Source organism: Pongo abelii, chromosome 2 (genome assembly GCF_028885655.2).
Source record: "Pongo abelii isolate AG06213 chromosome 2, NHGRI_mPonAbe1-v2.0_pri, whole genome shotgun sequence".
Lineage (NCBI taxonomy): Eukaryota > Metazoa > Chordata > Mammalia > Primates > Hominidae > Pongo > Pongo abelii.
Window position 1 is genome coordinate 166,632,206 of NC_085928.1, and position 19,015 is coordinate 166,651,220.

General features: G+C 33.2%; 1 protein-coding gene across 6 annotated transcripts in view; it reads left to right on the top strand.

Moving 5' to 3' along the window:
* LEKR1 (leucine, glutamate and lysine rich 1) overlaps positions 1–19,015 on the top strand; it is a 228,002-nt gene that overhangs the window by 97,479 nt on the left and 111,508 nt on the right. For all 6 annotated transcript variants that reach the window (XM_054552893.2, XM_054552894.2, XM_054552891.2 and 3 more), the window contains 2 exons: positions 1,420–1,539; positions 8,253–8,428. In XM_054552893.2, coding sequence (XP_054408868.2) covers positions 1,420–1,539; positions 8,253–8,428 — 296 coding nt within the window. The remainder of the gene's footprint in view (positions 1–1,419; positions 1,540–8,252; positions 8,429–19,015) is intronic.

Sequence of the window (19,015 nt, forward strand, 5' to 3'; positions counted from 1 at the left end):
ACTTTCCTTTTCTCAGAGTTGTAGCTCTCCAGAGATGTCCCCAGATGCTCCACATTAAAGATACATCCTTTCATTGCTTTTCCCCCCAGCAATTATGAAGTGTTTACGGGAGAACTAATTCACATTGTCATGGCTGGAAATATTCTCTGATGCTGAACTCCCCTAATCTATAGATTGAATTGGTTTAAGGTCTACTTTGTATTACGAGCATTGTTGTTCCTACTGATGGTGACTCTGTTCTTGATTCAGGTGGACAGCTACTATGCTGCCATTAAAAACCAACTAGGTGGGAGCTTATTCCTCTGCTGAATTGTGCGGTGACTGGTCTCACCCAAGACTTTCATGTGAGAAGAAGCACCTTCTTTTTATCAGGAAATTTCTAGTATTTCCTGTTATTCACAGCTGAATGTAATGCCTCAGTTCATTTTCAATTGTTTGATTATATGTGATAAAAAATGTGTTTTCTTGGCAACCAATATTTCTGTACATTTATATTAGAAATAGATTAATAACTGTTTATAGCAACTGCATGCTAACAAATCTTATTGTCTTTTTAATTAATTAAGCTAAACATCCCATTGCCATGATGTATTAGATCAAGTTTATAATGTTACCATGTTATTCTTTGGACGTTGTGAGTTAGTGTTACCATGCGGATAAAATGTCAGGCATCTTTTTCCTCATGTAAATTTTACTTTTCATGTTTATATACTTACAGTTTCAATTTTGATCCTAAGTTTTCATTCATTCATTATGCCAAAAGTTAACTCATGTTCTTCCAAGTGACTTCTTACCGAAAGCCACACACAAAAAAAGAGTTTGGCTTCCTTGATTTTTTTTCTCTCTTGCTTCCTCTCTCATCATATGATCCTTTTGCACATGCCCCCTTCCACTCTCTGCCATAAGTGGAAGCAACATGAGGCCCTCGCCAGATGCAGCTATCCAATCTTGAATTTTCCAGTCACCAGAATCATGAGCAAAGTAAACCTTTCTTTCTTTATAAATTACCCAGCCTCAAGTATTCTTTTATAGCAACACAAAATGGACTAAGGCAGTAATATTTGACATTTTAAATTTGAACATGTATTACTTTAAATGAAATTAAATTAATATTTCTAGTTGTGATTAATATTTATGTTCATTGTAAACAGTTGAACAATACAAAAGAATATGGATAAAAAGTTCTGCCTCTCTTCAATATTCTTTACTTTTTCCCCCTGCCCATAAATTCCACTCTCCTCCCCAGGATTTGGTGCCCAAGATTTGGTCTCTCCATATTTTTTCTGTAGATTCATAAAGCATATATAAGAGACATAGTTTCTTCTTCTACTCCTTTTTATTAAAAGTAAGTATATTTAAATGTTAACTTGAAAATTGTACATATGAGAGAATACTTAAGGATTTTTTTTATATTTTTAGAATTTACGATGTAGGCATGCAGTTAAAAAGTCAACAAAATGAATTTCAGAAAGTAAAGAAACAACTGAGTCATTTGCAAGATGGGCTAAAAATTAAATATAGACAATCATACATCTTCAGGTAAGATTAAAGAACTGAAAATTATAAAGATTGAAAATATATGCTTAATACTAACTTTGTAAATAGCCAAACACATTTTAGTAATATGGTTTCTGTATCTAGTGTGATTGAGAAAAGTGAAACAGCATTACTTTTTCTTTTTTCTTTTTTAAACCATTATCTCAATGAATAGTGTTGCTGATTAAATTTAAATTAGGCATTTACCTTGTTCTATTAGTGCTTTGTTACTGTTCTTATTTTGTGATGGCATTTAGAATGAAAGCACGGTAACTAATTTCCCTCTTCACCAATATTTCTTGGTGTATTTGATCCTCTGAGTGATAGTCCAGTGACAAGAAAAGTAATAGAATAAGAAAACTTCCTAAATAATATTAACATACTCCTTAAATTCAGAAATATCTAGCGTAAAGCATGTTAATTCTGCTTTTATATAATCTTTGGAGGGTTTATAATACCTAAAGATAAAATCCAGCATTCTAAAGAAACTAGGAAGTACATTTTCTTTCCTAAAATTTGAATTGAATACATTGAGAATGTTTATGAGAAAGAATAATTCCTTTTTGAATTGAATAACTTTTAGCGCTTAGAAAAGGGAAGGCAATAAGTTAATTCAACATGGCAAATGACACAGGTTCTGGATGACTAAAAAAGTATGCTGGGTGAGTGTTTTGAATGATAAGTTTTTGTTTTTTATCTAAGAATTATTACCAGGAATATTCTGAATAAATTTCTGTGGGCTAATAATTTTTAATTCATTTTCTGATAATATCCTGTTGAACATCTACCTTTTACAAATGCCTTGCACATAACTGATGCTCAATACATAATTTTTGAATGAATCCATGAATGAAATCCACTCACAAAACAAGTGACCATTTTTATCATCAGAAATCCCCTTGATCTTTTCCTAGAAATCTGATGTTGAACCAACAGGATAATGCCATCCAGGTGACCCCAACTTTTGTATTTTAGTCAGGACTATCAGTATTCATTTTTGGCTTCTGTAATGGCTTTGGCCAATATCTGCCGCAGAAGGCTCATCTGATTTATCCACCAAAGCCTTCATGGATGGTAAGATTGACCTTTAAAGGCTGGACTGGGACTAGACCAAATAATTATTGCTGCTTCAGGATATTATGGGACTGATACACTTGATCCTAATTATTTTCATTTTTGCATGTTATCTTCAGTATTTCAAATTTTTGAAGAAACATAGACATACAAATGGAAGTGTTATTTTTATTCTGTATTCTAATTTTGTCATCATTTTGAGTTATACTTTTAACAGCTTATTTTGTTCACATGTTTCCATAGATCTGTGATTTTTGCTCATTTTTAGCTAAAAGATCACAAATTAGGAGTCTGGGATCTGATTTATGTAAAAATAGTACATACTAAAAACAATTTTGGAAGTAACTAGTCAACTAGACACTTAGTACAAATTACAGTTTATAATAGATGAATAGAAATAATTATTGTTTTTATACTCTCACTGGTAGATATAATGCATTCCATAGAAAAAGGTATACTGTTAAAAATAAAATCAAACCAAATTTCTAGAATTCAGTGACTTTTGTTGCGTTACTATAAGCTGATTTTAAGCTAGATTATTGATTATTTTTAAAATATTAGGCCATAAAACTTAGTTGCTCTTGATAAAGAAAAGGAGCTTATAATCTTCTGTCTTGAAGAGGTAAAGGATTCATTGGCCAAAACGTGGGATGAAAAAAAAAAAAGAGTTAAGGGAAAGAAACATGAGCTTTTTATTCATATATAGTCATCTTTATTTATGGAGCCTAAAAGGAACTTTCAGTAGATCAGTGAACTATGTTTTGGGGTCCGTTGCTGTTTTTAATTTCTTCTCTCATTTGTTTAATTACAACTGGGCTTAATCACTAGCCTCCAGCAAAGTATTCTTTCATGTTCTGTGTTTTCCCTGACATCATTTCCAGCCTGTGTCTTGCAAGGGCTAAGCATATTAGTTGGCACATTGGTTGGCTCAGCACATCTGCTACTCAGAATAAAGTGTCTTTTGAAAATGCAAATTAATTGTAGAAGGCCTATAAAATAGATATTAAAAACCTGAATGAAATATAGATATATTTCACCTCACAAAGTTGTGTTTAAGTTCAATATTCCAAATCAGACCATATTTGACATATTCTAGCAGTATTTACTTTCAGAGGATTACTATTGTGAATCTTTTATAAATTATTTGAAATAAAGAGTACTTAGCCTTTAATTTTTCTTATTTGTAAAGCTAGACCTTGTCATCTCTAAAATTTTCAATGTCAACTCCAAAAATTTCTCTTGCAGCTCTCTCTCAGTTTCACTTCACTTCTTCAGTTTAATTAAGGATGCTAATATTTTTTCTTAATTTCCCAACCATATTTTGGCTTTACTTTGTTTTCTATCCTTGATCCCATAGTTTATTACCCCATATCTTTTTAAAAACATCCTCATTGAGATATAATTTGCATACTACAAAATTCACCTATCTTAAGGAGACAATTTAATTATTTTTAATAAACCTACAGAGTTGTGCCACCAAATATTAGCTGTTAGATTGGCAACCACATCCAATATTAGAACACTTGACTAATTCCAGAAAAGACCCTCCAGACCCTCATGCCATCTTCAGTCAATCTCTGTGCTCACCTTCAGCTCACCAGGCAACTAACATTTCTCTTTCCATAGATTTATACTTTTCTGGACATTTCAGATATATGGAATCATACAATATGTTGTCTTTACATCTGGCTTTTACTAATTATCTTTTTGAGGTTCATTCATTTTGTGGCACTTATCCATACTTTTGTTCCTTTTTATTGCTGAACAGTATTCCACTGTATGGATATACCACATTTTATTTATCCATTTACCAGTTGATGGATATTTGGATTGTTTCCACTTGTTGGTGCTTATGAATAATGCTGCTGTAAACATTCATATACAAGTCTTTGTGTGGACATATGTTTTCAATTCTTTGGAGTAGATACCTAAGTGTGGAATCACTAGGTCATATGATTAATGTATATTTAATTATTTTTTTTTTTTTGAGATGGAGTTCCGCTCTATCGCCCAGGCTGGAGTGCAGTGGCATGATCTTGGCTCACTGCAACCTCCGCCTTCCGGGTTCACGCCATTCTCCTGCCTCAGCCTCCCAAGTAGCTGGGACTACAGATGCCTGCTGCCATGGCTGGCTAATTTTTTGTATTTTTAGTAGAGATGGGATTTCACCGTGTTAGCCAGGATGGTCTCAATCTCTTGACCTCATGATCTGCCTACCTCAGCCTCCCAAAGTGCTGGGATTACAGGCATGAGCTACCGCACCCTGCCAATCAATATTCAATTTTTTAACTGCCAACCTGTTTTCCAAAGGGGCTGCACATTTTACGTTCCCACACCATGAATGAGGATTCTAGTTTCTCCATGTTTTTGTCAACACTTACTATTGTCTGCCTGTTTTGTTGTAGTCATTCTAGTGGGTGTAAAATAGTATCTCATTGTAGCTTTGATTTGTGTTTCCCAAGTTACTAATAATGTTGAGCGTCTTTTCATTTGTTTGTTAATCATTTGTGTATCTTACTAGTGAAACATCTCAAATATTTTGCCAATTTTTAATTGGTTTATTTTCTTATTATGTGATTGTAAGAGTTCTTTCTATATTCTGGGTATAAGGCCTTTTTTTGAAATATGATTTGCAAATATTTTCTCCCTGTGGCTTATCTTTTTATTTTCTTAATAATGTCTTTTGAAAAGCAAAGGTTGTTATTTTTGATGAAATGTAATTTATCTGTTTTGTAGATTGTGCTTTTGCTGGTGTATGTAAGAACTCTGTCTAAGCCTGTCAGGAGGATTTTCTCCTGTATTTTCTTCTAAGAGTTTTATAGTTTTAGCTCTTCTTTAGATCTATGATCTATTTCAGCTAACTTTTGTGTATGATATGAGGTAAGGATCTAAATTCATCCTGTTTCACGTGGATATTCAATTGTTCCAGTGCTGTTTGTTAGAGGCCAATTTTTCCTTATTGAATTGCCTTGGCATCTTTGCCTAAAATAAATTCACCATAAATATAAAGGATTATTTTTGGATTTTCTATTCTATTCCATTAATCTATATGTCTTATGTCAGTGCCACACTTTCTTAAGTACTATAGTTTTTAATAAATTTTAAAATCAAGAAATATAATTCCTCTAACTTCCTTCTTTGTTTTCAAAATTGTTTTTGCTATTCTGGGCCCTCCATGATGAATTTTAGGATCAGCTTGTGAATTTCTGCAAAGTAACCTGCTGGGATTTTGATAGGTATAATATTGAATCTATAGATCAATTTGAGGAGAATTTCTACCTTAAAATTTTTGTATCTTTCAGTTCATGAATGTGATATGTTTTTCCATGGAGATCTTTAGCCCTCTCAAAAATGTTTTGTTTTGTTGAACTTCTTTTATTACAATTTATTTCTAAGTGTTTTATTCTTTTTATGTTGTTATGAATTGGGACTGTTAATTTTATCTTGGGGATAGGTCATTGTTAATACACAGAAATAAAATTGATTTTTGTATATGTATCACGTATCCTGTGACCTTGATGAATTTATTAATTCTAGTATGTGTGTGTGTGTGTGTGTGTCTTCTTTAGAATTTTCTACATATAGGAGTTTGCCAACACTCCAAGTCCTTTTACCTCTACTCATTTACTTGTATTTACCCTTAAATCCTTTGGTCTTCATACCTACTTCCAGGTTGTTAAACACTAATTCCTTAGTGAGGAATCCTCAATATTTTGCTTAGCCTCCTTGGTGTTATTCATCTCTTAGCAACTGTTTTTCTTGCCTCTTATTTCACAGAGAAGGTTAAGGTTACCAATAGAGGCAAATTTATTGTGAACCAGATGATGCTTAAGTTTCAGAGTCTCTCACTTAGGACTTCCTTCCAAGGTTCTGGGAGGGCTCCTGGTGAAAGTGAGATGAATGGGTTGTAATTTGGTTAAAAATTCTCTTTCTACTCAGGTTTTTCCTCTCTCTCACTTTTTAAAAAAATTAATTATTAATTTTTTGTGATTCTCACTTCTGTTGTCAGTATACCATTGGAGTAGTCACAGGCATTTGGAGGATCTGAGTAAGGGAAAGTTGACTTGGAAGTATACCATTATAATTGCCATTTGGTAAGATATTTTAGAATGCTTTAATGAAACAAGCAAGAAATGACATTAATTTGGATGTATATAATTTTTTAAAATTAATGAAATAAAAGCATTTATAAGCAAATTAGGCAATAGAAATTATTGTGGCCTAAAGAAGCAAATCATAATAACTTTTTTGATTACATCAAAGCAAATTTATTAATAGAAAGATAAATTTTTTAAAGTTCTTGGGTTATTTGATAATCTAATGAAAGGGAGTTAATTATTCTGATACATTGGAGAAAGATTTAAGTTTTCACTGATTTCACAAATATGAATAACATCATTGAATGTAACATACAAATCATAATATACTACTTCAGGGAGACAATCTAAGATAAACTGGCCCATGAGTTTCATTGTTTCAAAGACAATTTAATCACTTTCCAAGAAAACCTGAAATGACAAAATCTTATGTATAAGAAAAGTTTAATAAGAATTTCCCCAAATTCGACAATGCTAAGAATTTGTGTGGCATTACTGATTACCAAATTACTAATTACTAATTACCAAAGGCCTCCCAGATAAAATGGACCCTATTCAGCCTTTTTCTGCAGACTTAAACACTGATCACAACGTTTTTCTTAAAATTTCCATATCCCCTGGCTTTTCTGACATTATTCTTTTGGCTTGTCTTCTTACTCACTGATGAGTTCCCCCTAGTCTCCTTTGAGGGATTCTTTTTAGTTTCAGTCCCTTAAATGTTCGTGTTGTCCAATGTGTTATCCCTAGCACTTCTCACTTTTCCATTTCTCCAACTGAGGAGGAATCTATTTTATTTACTCTTTCATTCAATATTTGTTGAGCACATATTATGCAGTAGGCACTGTGCTAGATGCTAGAGAGACTGTGATGAGCAAGATAGATATAACCTCTGCCTTATAGATCTTAGTCTACTCAGGGATGTAAATATTGACAAAATAATTATACTCTCATGGCTTCAGTCATCACCTTTTTGCTGCTCTCAAATCTGTGTCTGTATTTTATTTGATTATTAAGATAATTAAAACCAGAATAAAATCACTGAGATGACAAAAATGTGATTTCTTTGAGCTGTCGGATTTTATGAAGCAAATGCACTGGATCAGTCATTTTGAATTGTTTTATTATTACCCCAGATTTTTCACTACCTATATAACCATGGTGTGCAGGACAAACGCTGTATAAGACTTTAAGATTCTCATTTAGGATCTAAGACTAAATTTCTCTGACCTAATTTTCTTCACTAAATGTTTACGGTTGAATAAAAAAAGATTGATAGAACAGATGTATATGAAGGTAGTTAGCTATCTTTCTTTGTAGTTAAAATAATGGCAAAATGGAAATGAGTTATAGTGACCATACACTTCAGTCTATCTGAGATATTCCTAGTTTGTGTTTTGTCTCAGCATGATATGAATACCACCTTCTTTTGGTTTCAAAATTGTCTCCAATTAGACAGTAGATGATATGGTCACTCTAAAACTATTTTTGAAGAAATGTTTGTTATGCTTACTATTTTTTAAAATCCTATTTTTTTTTACTTTGCAGTCAAAGATTGTCAGAGTACAAATATTTCTGGAATAAGACTCTTTCATTACTTACTTTTACTAAAAGGGAGCTAACCAGTATTAAAAATGAAGTATATGATAATTACCAAAACTGGACTTCATTGAAAGGAGAAGTTTTTCTACAAATTAAATCTATAAGTGAAACAGCCTTGGCAGGTTTGTTACATATATTTAGAATATAATTGTCCCTTTTTGGTAAATGGTACATCATAAGTAATAAAATAATGATATTTCATTTTATTTGATGGGAATTAGGATTAACTTTGTTATCACTTGTTAGAGTAGATGACCATTAAGATCTATTTCAACTCTGAAATTTAATTATTATAGGTTTATCTAAGATAATCTATGATACATCTATCTTGAACTGTGGCCAGAAGTCTGTTCATTACTGTTAAAAGTACTAATCTATGTTTTTAAAACTCCTCTTCTCTTAATGACTGAGTAGCTCATATTAGGTCAGCCTTCTTATAGATAACAACTTTAATTCTAGAAAAATAGCTACCCAAAGACAATAAAGAGTGACCCAAAGCAAACACATAATGGAGGGAGTATCAAAAATTAAAAGAAGGCATACTAAGTGAAAGATGCCAATTTGAAAGGGCTACATACTATATTATTCCAACTATACGACATTCCGGAAAAGACAAAACTATGGAACAGTAAAACGATCAGTGGTTGCCATGAGTTCCAGGCAGAGGATAAATGAGAAGAGCAAAGAAGATTTTTAGGGAGGTGAAACTAATATGTACAATACTACAATAGTGGAGACATGTCATTATACATTTGTCAAAGTTCATAGAATGTACAACATGAAGAATGAACCCTAATGTAAACTATAAATTTTGGGTAGTAATAATAATGTTGATTCATCAATTGTAACAAGTACTACTCTCCTGCAGGGGTCCATAGTGGGGGAGGTTTTGCATGTGTGGAGAGAGGGGGATATGGGAATTATCTGTACTTTCTGCTCAATTTTCCTGTGAACCTAAAACTGTTCTAAAAAATAGTCCATTAAAGGTTTTTTTTAATGTTGAAAAATGCATGGCAGTGAGTGAATTTTTTTCTTTTTAAGGATATTGGACTGAGAGCAGGGTACAGTTTGCTCCATGCAAAGAAGCTAAAAATCTGATAGAAAACTGTAGACTAGAGGATAGAGATCAAGGCAACCTCAGCCTCTGAGAAGTAAGGGGATATGCCAGAGGAGCGAAAGCCAGAGAAAGAGAGCTCAAATTTTGCATATAAACTCTTTCCAAATCTCAGGCTTATCCCTGAAATACATGTGCTCAATGAAGATGCTAAATAGTCCATCTAAAACTAAAGTAATTGATATTTTAGCTGTCACCTACCCTATGGGAAACAGATTTAACACTTTAAGTTTAACCAGATTAAGTTCTTGTTAAAACAATACAAGAAAAAAATAAATACTCTTTGGCAGAACATAATAAGAATCCAGAGTCTCTATAACATAACACCCACAATGTTCAGTGTACGATCCAAAATTACTCATATCCAAAAGAATAGAAACCGGTTGACTCAGATGATGTAATTAGTTAACCAGGATTTCAAATTAGCTATCATAACAATGCTCAAGGATATAAAGGAGAATATGCTAGTAATGAATAAAAAGAAAATCTGAGTAAGCAACTATTAAAAAATGAGAAATTCAAGAATTGAAAAATATGGTGTCTGAAATAAAATTTCACTGGATGGGCTTTTTTTTTTTAAGTCAAGAACTTATTTTATCTTATTTTAAAATAAACATTGAAGATCCCCCATTTCTCACCACCCTACCAAACTTTTGAATGTGGAATGTTCAACAGCCTATCCATTTTGGTAGGTTACAAAACCAGCAAAAACTCCAGTTGTCTAATGATGAATGTTTGAGAATAGTTTTGTTTTTAAATAGCTGAGCACCTACTGGAAAAATTGCTGGGCTAAATGCTGAAAATAAAATTTAATTTCTGCACAGAAAATACCATTAACTTAGTAGCCTTTGCTTAAAGGTGGGATTAATTCTCCATGAAGTCAGAATGAGACAATAAGCAGCATTAAGTTCATAGGCACACAGAACTAGTGCTCAAACTGCTAACACAAATTCCAACGGGATGCCGCAAATGAACACTCAGCAAGTGAATTAATCTGATTCACAGGATTATGTTTAATCACCGAAAACACACTGGCCAGTGTACCATAATATGTTACCAAAAGAGTTATTATCTATTTGTTCTCCCTTTCAGAACACGTATTGTAAAAGGACTGTTTTCATCCCATAAAGACAGGACTACAATTGTCAGCTTTCTATTACCTGGATATGGAAGGAAACTATTTTTACTCTGCATGTTCTGTCCTAAGCATCATCTTGAGCCTTGCACATGATACTCAGATTCCTCACCCTTGCTTAGGAGTAAAACAATGTACTTTACAGGGTGATAATAATTTCCATAGTTATTTGAAGTGGCTTGAAAAAGGCAAGATTGACTTTTTTGACATTGGATAAAATCTACAAATCAGCCCTCGAGTTATTCAATGATAACTGACAAACTAAAATATTTCCCTAGAAAGGAAGATGAAAGGAGTGAAGTGTGGTTTGGCAGAACAACTGCATTTCACAGCTTTTCCAGTTAAATTGGAGCACTGAACGTTCAGATGCATACCAAATTATGCATGGGTCCTAATCACACATATAAGGCTGGATGGACTTTTATAGCACATTGCATTTACAGAAAAAAGAATCAGTGAATTTTAAGATAAATCAATAGAAATTATTCAATTTGAAGAAGAAAGATAAACATTGAAAAAAAAAATGAATGGAGCCCCAGCATCCTCAGGAAAGAATAAAATGCACCATAAGTGACAAATATGAGTAAATATAAAAGACTCCTTTTCCTTTAAAATTTTTTTAAAAACTCACATGCTTGTTTAAAGCAAGCGTTATTATTTTGTGGGGCTTATAAAGTATGTCAATGTAACATGACAACTAGAGTCTAAAGGATGGAGAGGTGGATAAATGGATTCATTTTGTTGCACTATATTTGTATTTTATGTGACATGGTAGAATATTTTATTTAAACCAATAAATTAAGTATGTATATTATAATTTCTAGAGCAACTGCTAAAAAATTAAATACAGAAACATGTAGCTAAAAAGCTAATACATAATTTAAAAGATAACTCTTTAAAAAGTGTTCAAACAATCCAAAAGATGGCATTTTAAACATCATCTAAGATTTATACAGTAATCAAATCAGTATAGTGCTGGCATATGGATCAACAAAGATGAATAGAACAAGATAGCCTGGTAAATGACCCTACTTATATAATCAATTGACTTCTGACAAAAGCACCAAAACAATCCAATGGGAAAAAGAAAGTCTTTCAACAAATTGTGCTGGAACAACTGAATACCTATGTAGAAAAATATACCTCAACTTCTGCCTCACACCATACATGAGAATTAATTTAGGATAAATCATAAACCTAAATGCAAAGGATAAAATTATAAAACTACTAGAAGAAACATAGCAAAATATCTTCATGACTTGATGGTAAATGAAGATTTCATGGATAGGACATAGAAGTAAGAACTATAAAAGAATGAAAATTGGTGGATTAGACTTTATCAAAATTAAAACATCTGTTCATCAGAAGCTATCAGTATGAAAATGAATAGTTAAATCACAGAGAAAATATTTACAAAATGTGTGACAAAGAACTGTTGTCCCAGTTACATAAAGAATGCCTACAAGTCAATAATAAAAGTATTCAATCAAAAATGACCAAAAGATCTGAACAGACACTTTACACAGGAAGATACATAAATGGCCAATAAAGATATAAAAATGTTCTCAACATTATTAGCTTGTCTGATTGACTAAAATGAAACAGTCTGATGGCAGCAGATGTTACTGAGGAAGTAGAATACTGGAATCCTTTTACAAATTGGTTAGAATGTAAAATGCTACAGCCACTTAGAGAAAATATCTGACAGTTTCTCATTAAACTAAATATACATCTATCCGAAGACCCTGAAATTCCACCCTTTGGTATTTACCCAAGAAACGTGAAAATGTATGTCCACAAGATACTTATATGAGAATATTCAGCAACTTTATTCAAGCTTAATTCAAAATATCCTAAAACTGCAAAAAGCTCAGGAGTACATCAGTAGTAGAATGGGTTCTCTAAAAGAAAACAATTGAACATATTCAGTGGGATATATAATGAACTTCAGATAATGTAGTAGCATGGATAATCCTCAAAAATATTATGCTACTTGAAAATAGCCTGACACAAATAATACATATTATATTATTTCATTTATACGATGTTCTAGAAACAGGCAAAACTAATCTACACTGGGGAAAAATGGTTGCCATGGAGGGTAGGATTGACTGGAAAAGCACAAAGGCACTTTCTTTGATGATAGTAATTCTTTATGTTTTGGTAGGGGTTTGCATTACACAGTGGATGCATTTGCCAAAACTCATCTATCAGTGCACTTGAGATTTGTACAATTCTGTAGGTAAATTTACTCAAAAATAAAAAGAAATATATGCAAATGTTGAACTCTGTCTGTCTGATGAAATGTTTAGGAGAGAAGTGTATTTATGTCTGCATCTTACCTTGATATTCACGGGATGGATTGATGGATGTATAAAGCGTTTGATAGGTATATAGTTACATGACAAAGCAAATATAGTAAAATATTAATTGTAGAATCTAAGTAGTGTGTATATTTGTGTCCAGTATACAATTATTTTAACTTCTCTATGTTTTAAAACTTTCATAGTTAAATATTGGAAAAAAATCATGTTAAACCATGAAACTTTAATTTCACTTACTAACAATTTTGTTAAATAATATGTGCATTCAGAAATGCATTTTTATATGACAATATGCTTTTAAATTTGAAATTTAAGTTTAATAATTAAATTTAGGCAAATAGAGGAATATTATAACAAACATGTAAAAAGTATATCTATATTAGGCCGTGTGTGGTGGCTCATGCCTAGCACTATGGGAGACTGAGGCAAGTCAATAGCTTGAGCTCAAGAGTTTGAGACCAGCCTGGGCAACATGGCAAAGCCCTGTCTCTACTAAAAATACAAAAATTAGCCAGGTGTGGTGGTGCGCACCTGTAACTCCAGCTACTTGGGAGGCTGAGGCATGAGAATTGCTTGAACCTGGGAAGTGGAGGTTGCAGTGAATATGTCACTGCACTCCAGCCTGGGCAACAGAGTGAGACTCTGTCTCAAAAAAAAAAAAAAAAAAAGGATATCTATATTATTAAATAGAGCAGGTGGGCGTGGTGGCTCACGCCTGTAATCCCAGCACTTTGGGAGGCCGAGACGGGTGGATCCCGAGGTCAGGAAATCGAGACCATCCTGGCTAACACAATGAAACCCCGTTTCTACTAAAAATACAAAAAATTAGCCAGGCATGGTGGCGGGCACCTGTAGTCCCAGCTGCTTGGGAGGCTGAGGCAGCAGAATGGCATGAACCCGGGAGGCAGAGCTTGCAGTGAGCAGAGATCGCACCACTACACTCCAGCCTGGGTGACAGAGTGAGACTCCGTCTCAAAAAAACAAACAAAAAAAATGGAGCAGACACTGAGAGTGCGCTAGTCACTAGTCATATTCTTTGGACCTTTAGTGTTCTACTGACTTTTAACTTCCAGGATCTGCATATCTGTGCCAGAGGAATCTTGCTTCTGCCACAGTTAATAATACAGATATACTTTACATAATTATATTTCATTTTGTAAATATACTGTATATTATGCATCATTTCCATTATTTAAACATTCATATATGTCTTTTTTTGGATATATGTTTTTGTTATTTTTTGGGTAAATACCTAGGAGTGGAATGGCTGAATTGTGTAGTAGAGTATATTCAACATTTTAAGAAACTACCCAAGACTTTTCCAAAGTGGTTGTTCCTTTCACATTTTTACCAGCAGTGTATGAGACCTCTAGTTGCCGCATATCTTTGCCAACACTTAGTATTGTCAGTCTCTTTAATTTTATTCTTTGTAATGAGGTATTCATATAAAAGATATGAATGTACATGTAAAATAGTCATCTTGGTAATTTTCTCATTTGTGAGTGTCTTATCACATCTTATAGAATATGGGTGCAGCACACCAGCATGACACATGTATACATATGTAACTAACCTGCACATTGTGCACATGTACCCTAAAACTTAAAGTATAATAATAATAATTAAAAAAAGAATATTTACCTCATAATATCAATAATTGTGAATTCAATCATACTAGAATTGGAGAGACATCAACTCTAATGTTTTTGTTTACATTAGTGTTGCATTATTAATATTTTCTGTAATCCATGTTTTCTTTTTCAGGAAACTTTTAAGCCAACTATCCATTTTAGGACTGTTAATTAAACCACATAGCTGGGAACAGTTATATCGGTTATATAGTGCAGTGTATCACAATCTTAGAAAAATAACAAACAAGGAGACACTGACATCTCCTCTGTGTAGAGGAACAACCCTCCTCCCTCAGAAAGCTTTACTCACTTTATTCTCCCTGAATGTGACCTGTGGCCATGACTGTACAATATGTGAAAAGAGGGAGGCCCTTCAGATTCATGCAGGTGAAATTGGCTAAGGGTCTCCCAAACAAGTAGCTGTCCCTTCTTGTAATTGAAAGTCTCAGCTCAAATGTCACCTCCTCAAAAACATCTTTGCTGACTGCCCTAGTTAAAGTTGTCTTCCTTTATAGTCCTTGTCTATCCTGATTTTCTCTTTCAATTTTAATAATATTTACTACTACCAGAAATATTCATTTATTGATTTATGTGTTTACTGCCAGTCTCCTCCTACTGGTTGTAATCTCAGTGAAAACAGGAATTTTGATTGTTTTGCTGAATGCTGTATTACTAGTGTTTTAAGAGAATTGAACCTGTCACATAGTAGGTGCTCAGTGAACTTTGTGGAATTGAAATGGAAGTAAAAGTACACCGACATTTTCATAGTCAGATTCCTGATAATATTTATATTAGGTTTTGGAACCTCTGAATATTCTCTAACGTTTCTTAGTAATGCTTACATGTTCTGTAATCTGGAAAGGGAGGAGAGGCTTCATTCATTAGCTACACTTTTTTGAAAACCAAGAGCAAATTTAATGTAGGCTATTATCAGTAGTACAATTCCAAATTGGATTTTAAAAATCACTTTGAAAGTTTTTTATTGAATTTATAAGAGGAAAATATAAACACTTAATTAGTTTTTCCCAAATTCAAAAGGCTTTAAGGATTGTTGGAATCATAAACATAAAACAACCTCAATATAAAAACATAGAAAATCCAGAAAAGGGGCAAAAAAAAGAAAAATTGACATAAATCATCTGTAATATCATGAGACAGAGATAACTGCTGTTAACATTTTGATATAGAGCTTTCTAAACTTTCTTTTCTGTGCATATATATATATACGTACATATACACTTAAAATATATCATGAAAATATAGTCATGCCAATTAACTATGTTGACAGTATTTTATTATAGGTGTGTATCTTACTTAACTAATTTTCTATTCATGAACATGTAGGTTGATCATAGTCTGGCTATTGTAAATAAGGCATCACTGAACATCTTTATACATGCATCTTTATGATTTTATCCTGTTTTTTTTCTTTAACGTAGTTAATTCCTAGAAGTGGAATTGCAGAATCAAAGTATATGCCCATTTTGCTTTTCATTTGCAAGTGTTACATTTTATATTTTATCAAACACGAAGAAATAGGAGTTAGTTTTCAACCCTTGACTTTTATATTTACCATTATAGTATATCACTTTTGCCTCAGAAGCTGAAGGACCTTGTCTAGAAGTTACACAGTGGTGATGACAGAAGCTCAAAGGTGGAAATGCACACATGAGGACAGTATATTCAATTCCCAAGCAAGAGCTTGGTGAACACAACAGATGGGGTGTGTCAAACTGCAGCTATATTATTATAAGAGTTTTTTTCACCTTTTAAAAAACTTTCTTCTTAGTGCTATCAGAGCAATCAAATTTCCTGGGCATGGATGTACAAACGTGCAAATATGTGTAAAACTTGAAAGGTGCTGATGCTTGCCTTTAACAGTTTCTTTGATCAATTTGAACACATTTTAAATTTAACAGCAATCCTAGTAGCTATATAAACATGCCAATTTCGTAGCATAGAATTTTAAGCAAATAACCTATATCTTAAATTTAAGTATAGAAAAAATAAATTGAATGTAATGTTTTTAAAGGATAATTCTAGTAAAAGTTGAGGAACTATCCCACTTACATGAAAAGATGACCAGGAGCCTAAGAAGCATGCAGACCTTCACTTTCCCATAGGTTAGCCACCAACCACATGGGGCTATTGAGCACTAGAAATGTGGATATAGCGTTTTGTTGAAATAACATTTTGGATATGTGGAATGAAATAAAATACACTATTAAAATTAATTTTGTGTGTTTCTTCTTCTATTTTTAATATGGCTGCTGGAAATTTAAAATTACATGTGTGGTTTGCATTATACATATTTCTATTGGATATGACTAGTACGGATAAATAGTGAAATGAACATTTTAACATATAAAATTTGTAAATGTTATAATTTATTTGATATTCACAAAAATGATGAGGATGATGTGAATTATAGCTGAGGAACACTTTACAGTCACTCTTAATACTAACCTGTTAATGTGTATTTCTAGTTGTCTTTATTGTTTAATTCATCTTTTACTTAAATTTATTAAACAAGCATTCTTATACACTAACAACAGACAAACAGAGAGCCAAATCATGAGTGAACTCCCATTCACGATTGCTTCAAAGAGAATAAAATACCTAGGAATCCAACTTACAAGGGATGTGAAGGACCTCTTCAAGGAGAACTACAAACCACTGCTCAAGGAAATAAAAGAGGATACAAACAAATGGAAGAACATTCCATGCTCATGGGTAGGAAGAATCAATATCATGAAAATGGCCATACTGCCCCAGGTAATTTACAGATTCAATGCCATCCCCATCAAGCTACCAATGACTTTCTTCACAGAATTGGAAAAAACTACTTTAAAGTTCATATGGAACCAAAAAAGAGCCTGCATCACCAAGTCAATCCTAAGCCAAAAGAACAAAGCTGGAGGCATCACACTACCTGACTTCAAACTATACTACAAGGCTACAGTAACCAAAACAGCATGGTACTGGTACTGAAACAGAGATATAGACTAATTGAACAGAACAGAGCCCTCAGGAATAACGCTGCATATCTACAACTATCTGATCTTTGACAAACCTGAGAAAAACAAGCAATGGGAAAGGATTCCCTATTTAATAAATGGTGCTGGGAAAATTGGCTAGCCATATGTAGAAAGCTGAAACTGGATCCCTTCCTTACACTTTATACAAAAATTAATTCAAGATGGATTAAAGACTTAAACATTAGACCTAAAACCATAAAAACCCTAGAAGAAAACCTAGGCAATACCATTCAGGACATAGGCATGGGCAAGGACTTCATGTCTAAAACACCAAAAGCAATGGCAACAAAAGCCAAAATTGACAAATGGGATCTAATTAACCTAAAGAGCTTCTGCACAGCAAAAGAAACCACCATCAGAGTGAACAGGCAACCTACAAAATGGGAGAAAATTTTCGCAGCCTTCTCATCTGACAAAGGGCTAATATCCAGAATCTACAATGAACTCAAACAAATTTACAAGAAAAAAACAAACAACCCCATCAAAAAGTGGGCAAAGGATATGAACAGACACTTCTCAAAAGAAGACATTTATGCAGCCAAAAAACACATGAAAAAATGCTCACCGTCACTAGCCATCAGAGAAATGCAAATCAAAACCACAATGAGATACCATCTCACACCAGTTAGAATGGCAATCATTAAAAAGTCAGGAAACAACAGGTGCTGGAGAGGATGTGGAGAAATAGGAACACTTTTACACTGTTGGGACTGTAAACTAGTTCAACCATTGTGGAAGTCAGTGTGGCAATTCCTCAGGGATCTAGAACTAGAAATACCATTTGACCCAGCCATCCCATTACTGGGTATATACCCAAAGGACTATAAATCATGCTGCTATAAAGACACATGCACATGTATGTTTATTGCAGCATTATTCACAATAGCAAAGACTTGGAACCAACCCAGATGTCCAACAATGATAGACTGGATTAAGAAAATGTGGCACATATACACCATGGAATACTATGCAGCCATAAAAAATGATGAGTTCATGTCCTTTGTAGGGACATGGATGAAATTGGAAATCATCATTCTCAGTAAACTATCGCAAGAACAAAAAACCAAACACCGCATATTCTCACTCATAGGTGGGAATTGAACAATGAGAACACATGGACACAGGAAGGGGAACATCACACTCTGGGGACTGTTGTGGGGTGGGGGAAGGGGGGAGGCATAGCATTGGGAGATATACCTAATGCTAGATGATGAGTTAGTGGGTGCAGCGCACCAGCATGGCACATGTATACATACGTAACTAACCTGCACATTGCGCACATGTACCCTAAAACCTAAAGTATAATAACAGTAAATAAATAAATAAATAAATAAATTTTAAAAAAAGAAGTAATGAGGAGTCAACAAGATAAAAAAAAAGAAATGTAGTCCACATTTTTCACAAAATTTATGAAATTAGGGATAGAATTGATCAATTATTTTATTCAATTAAAAATGTTTCTTTTGG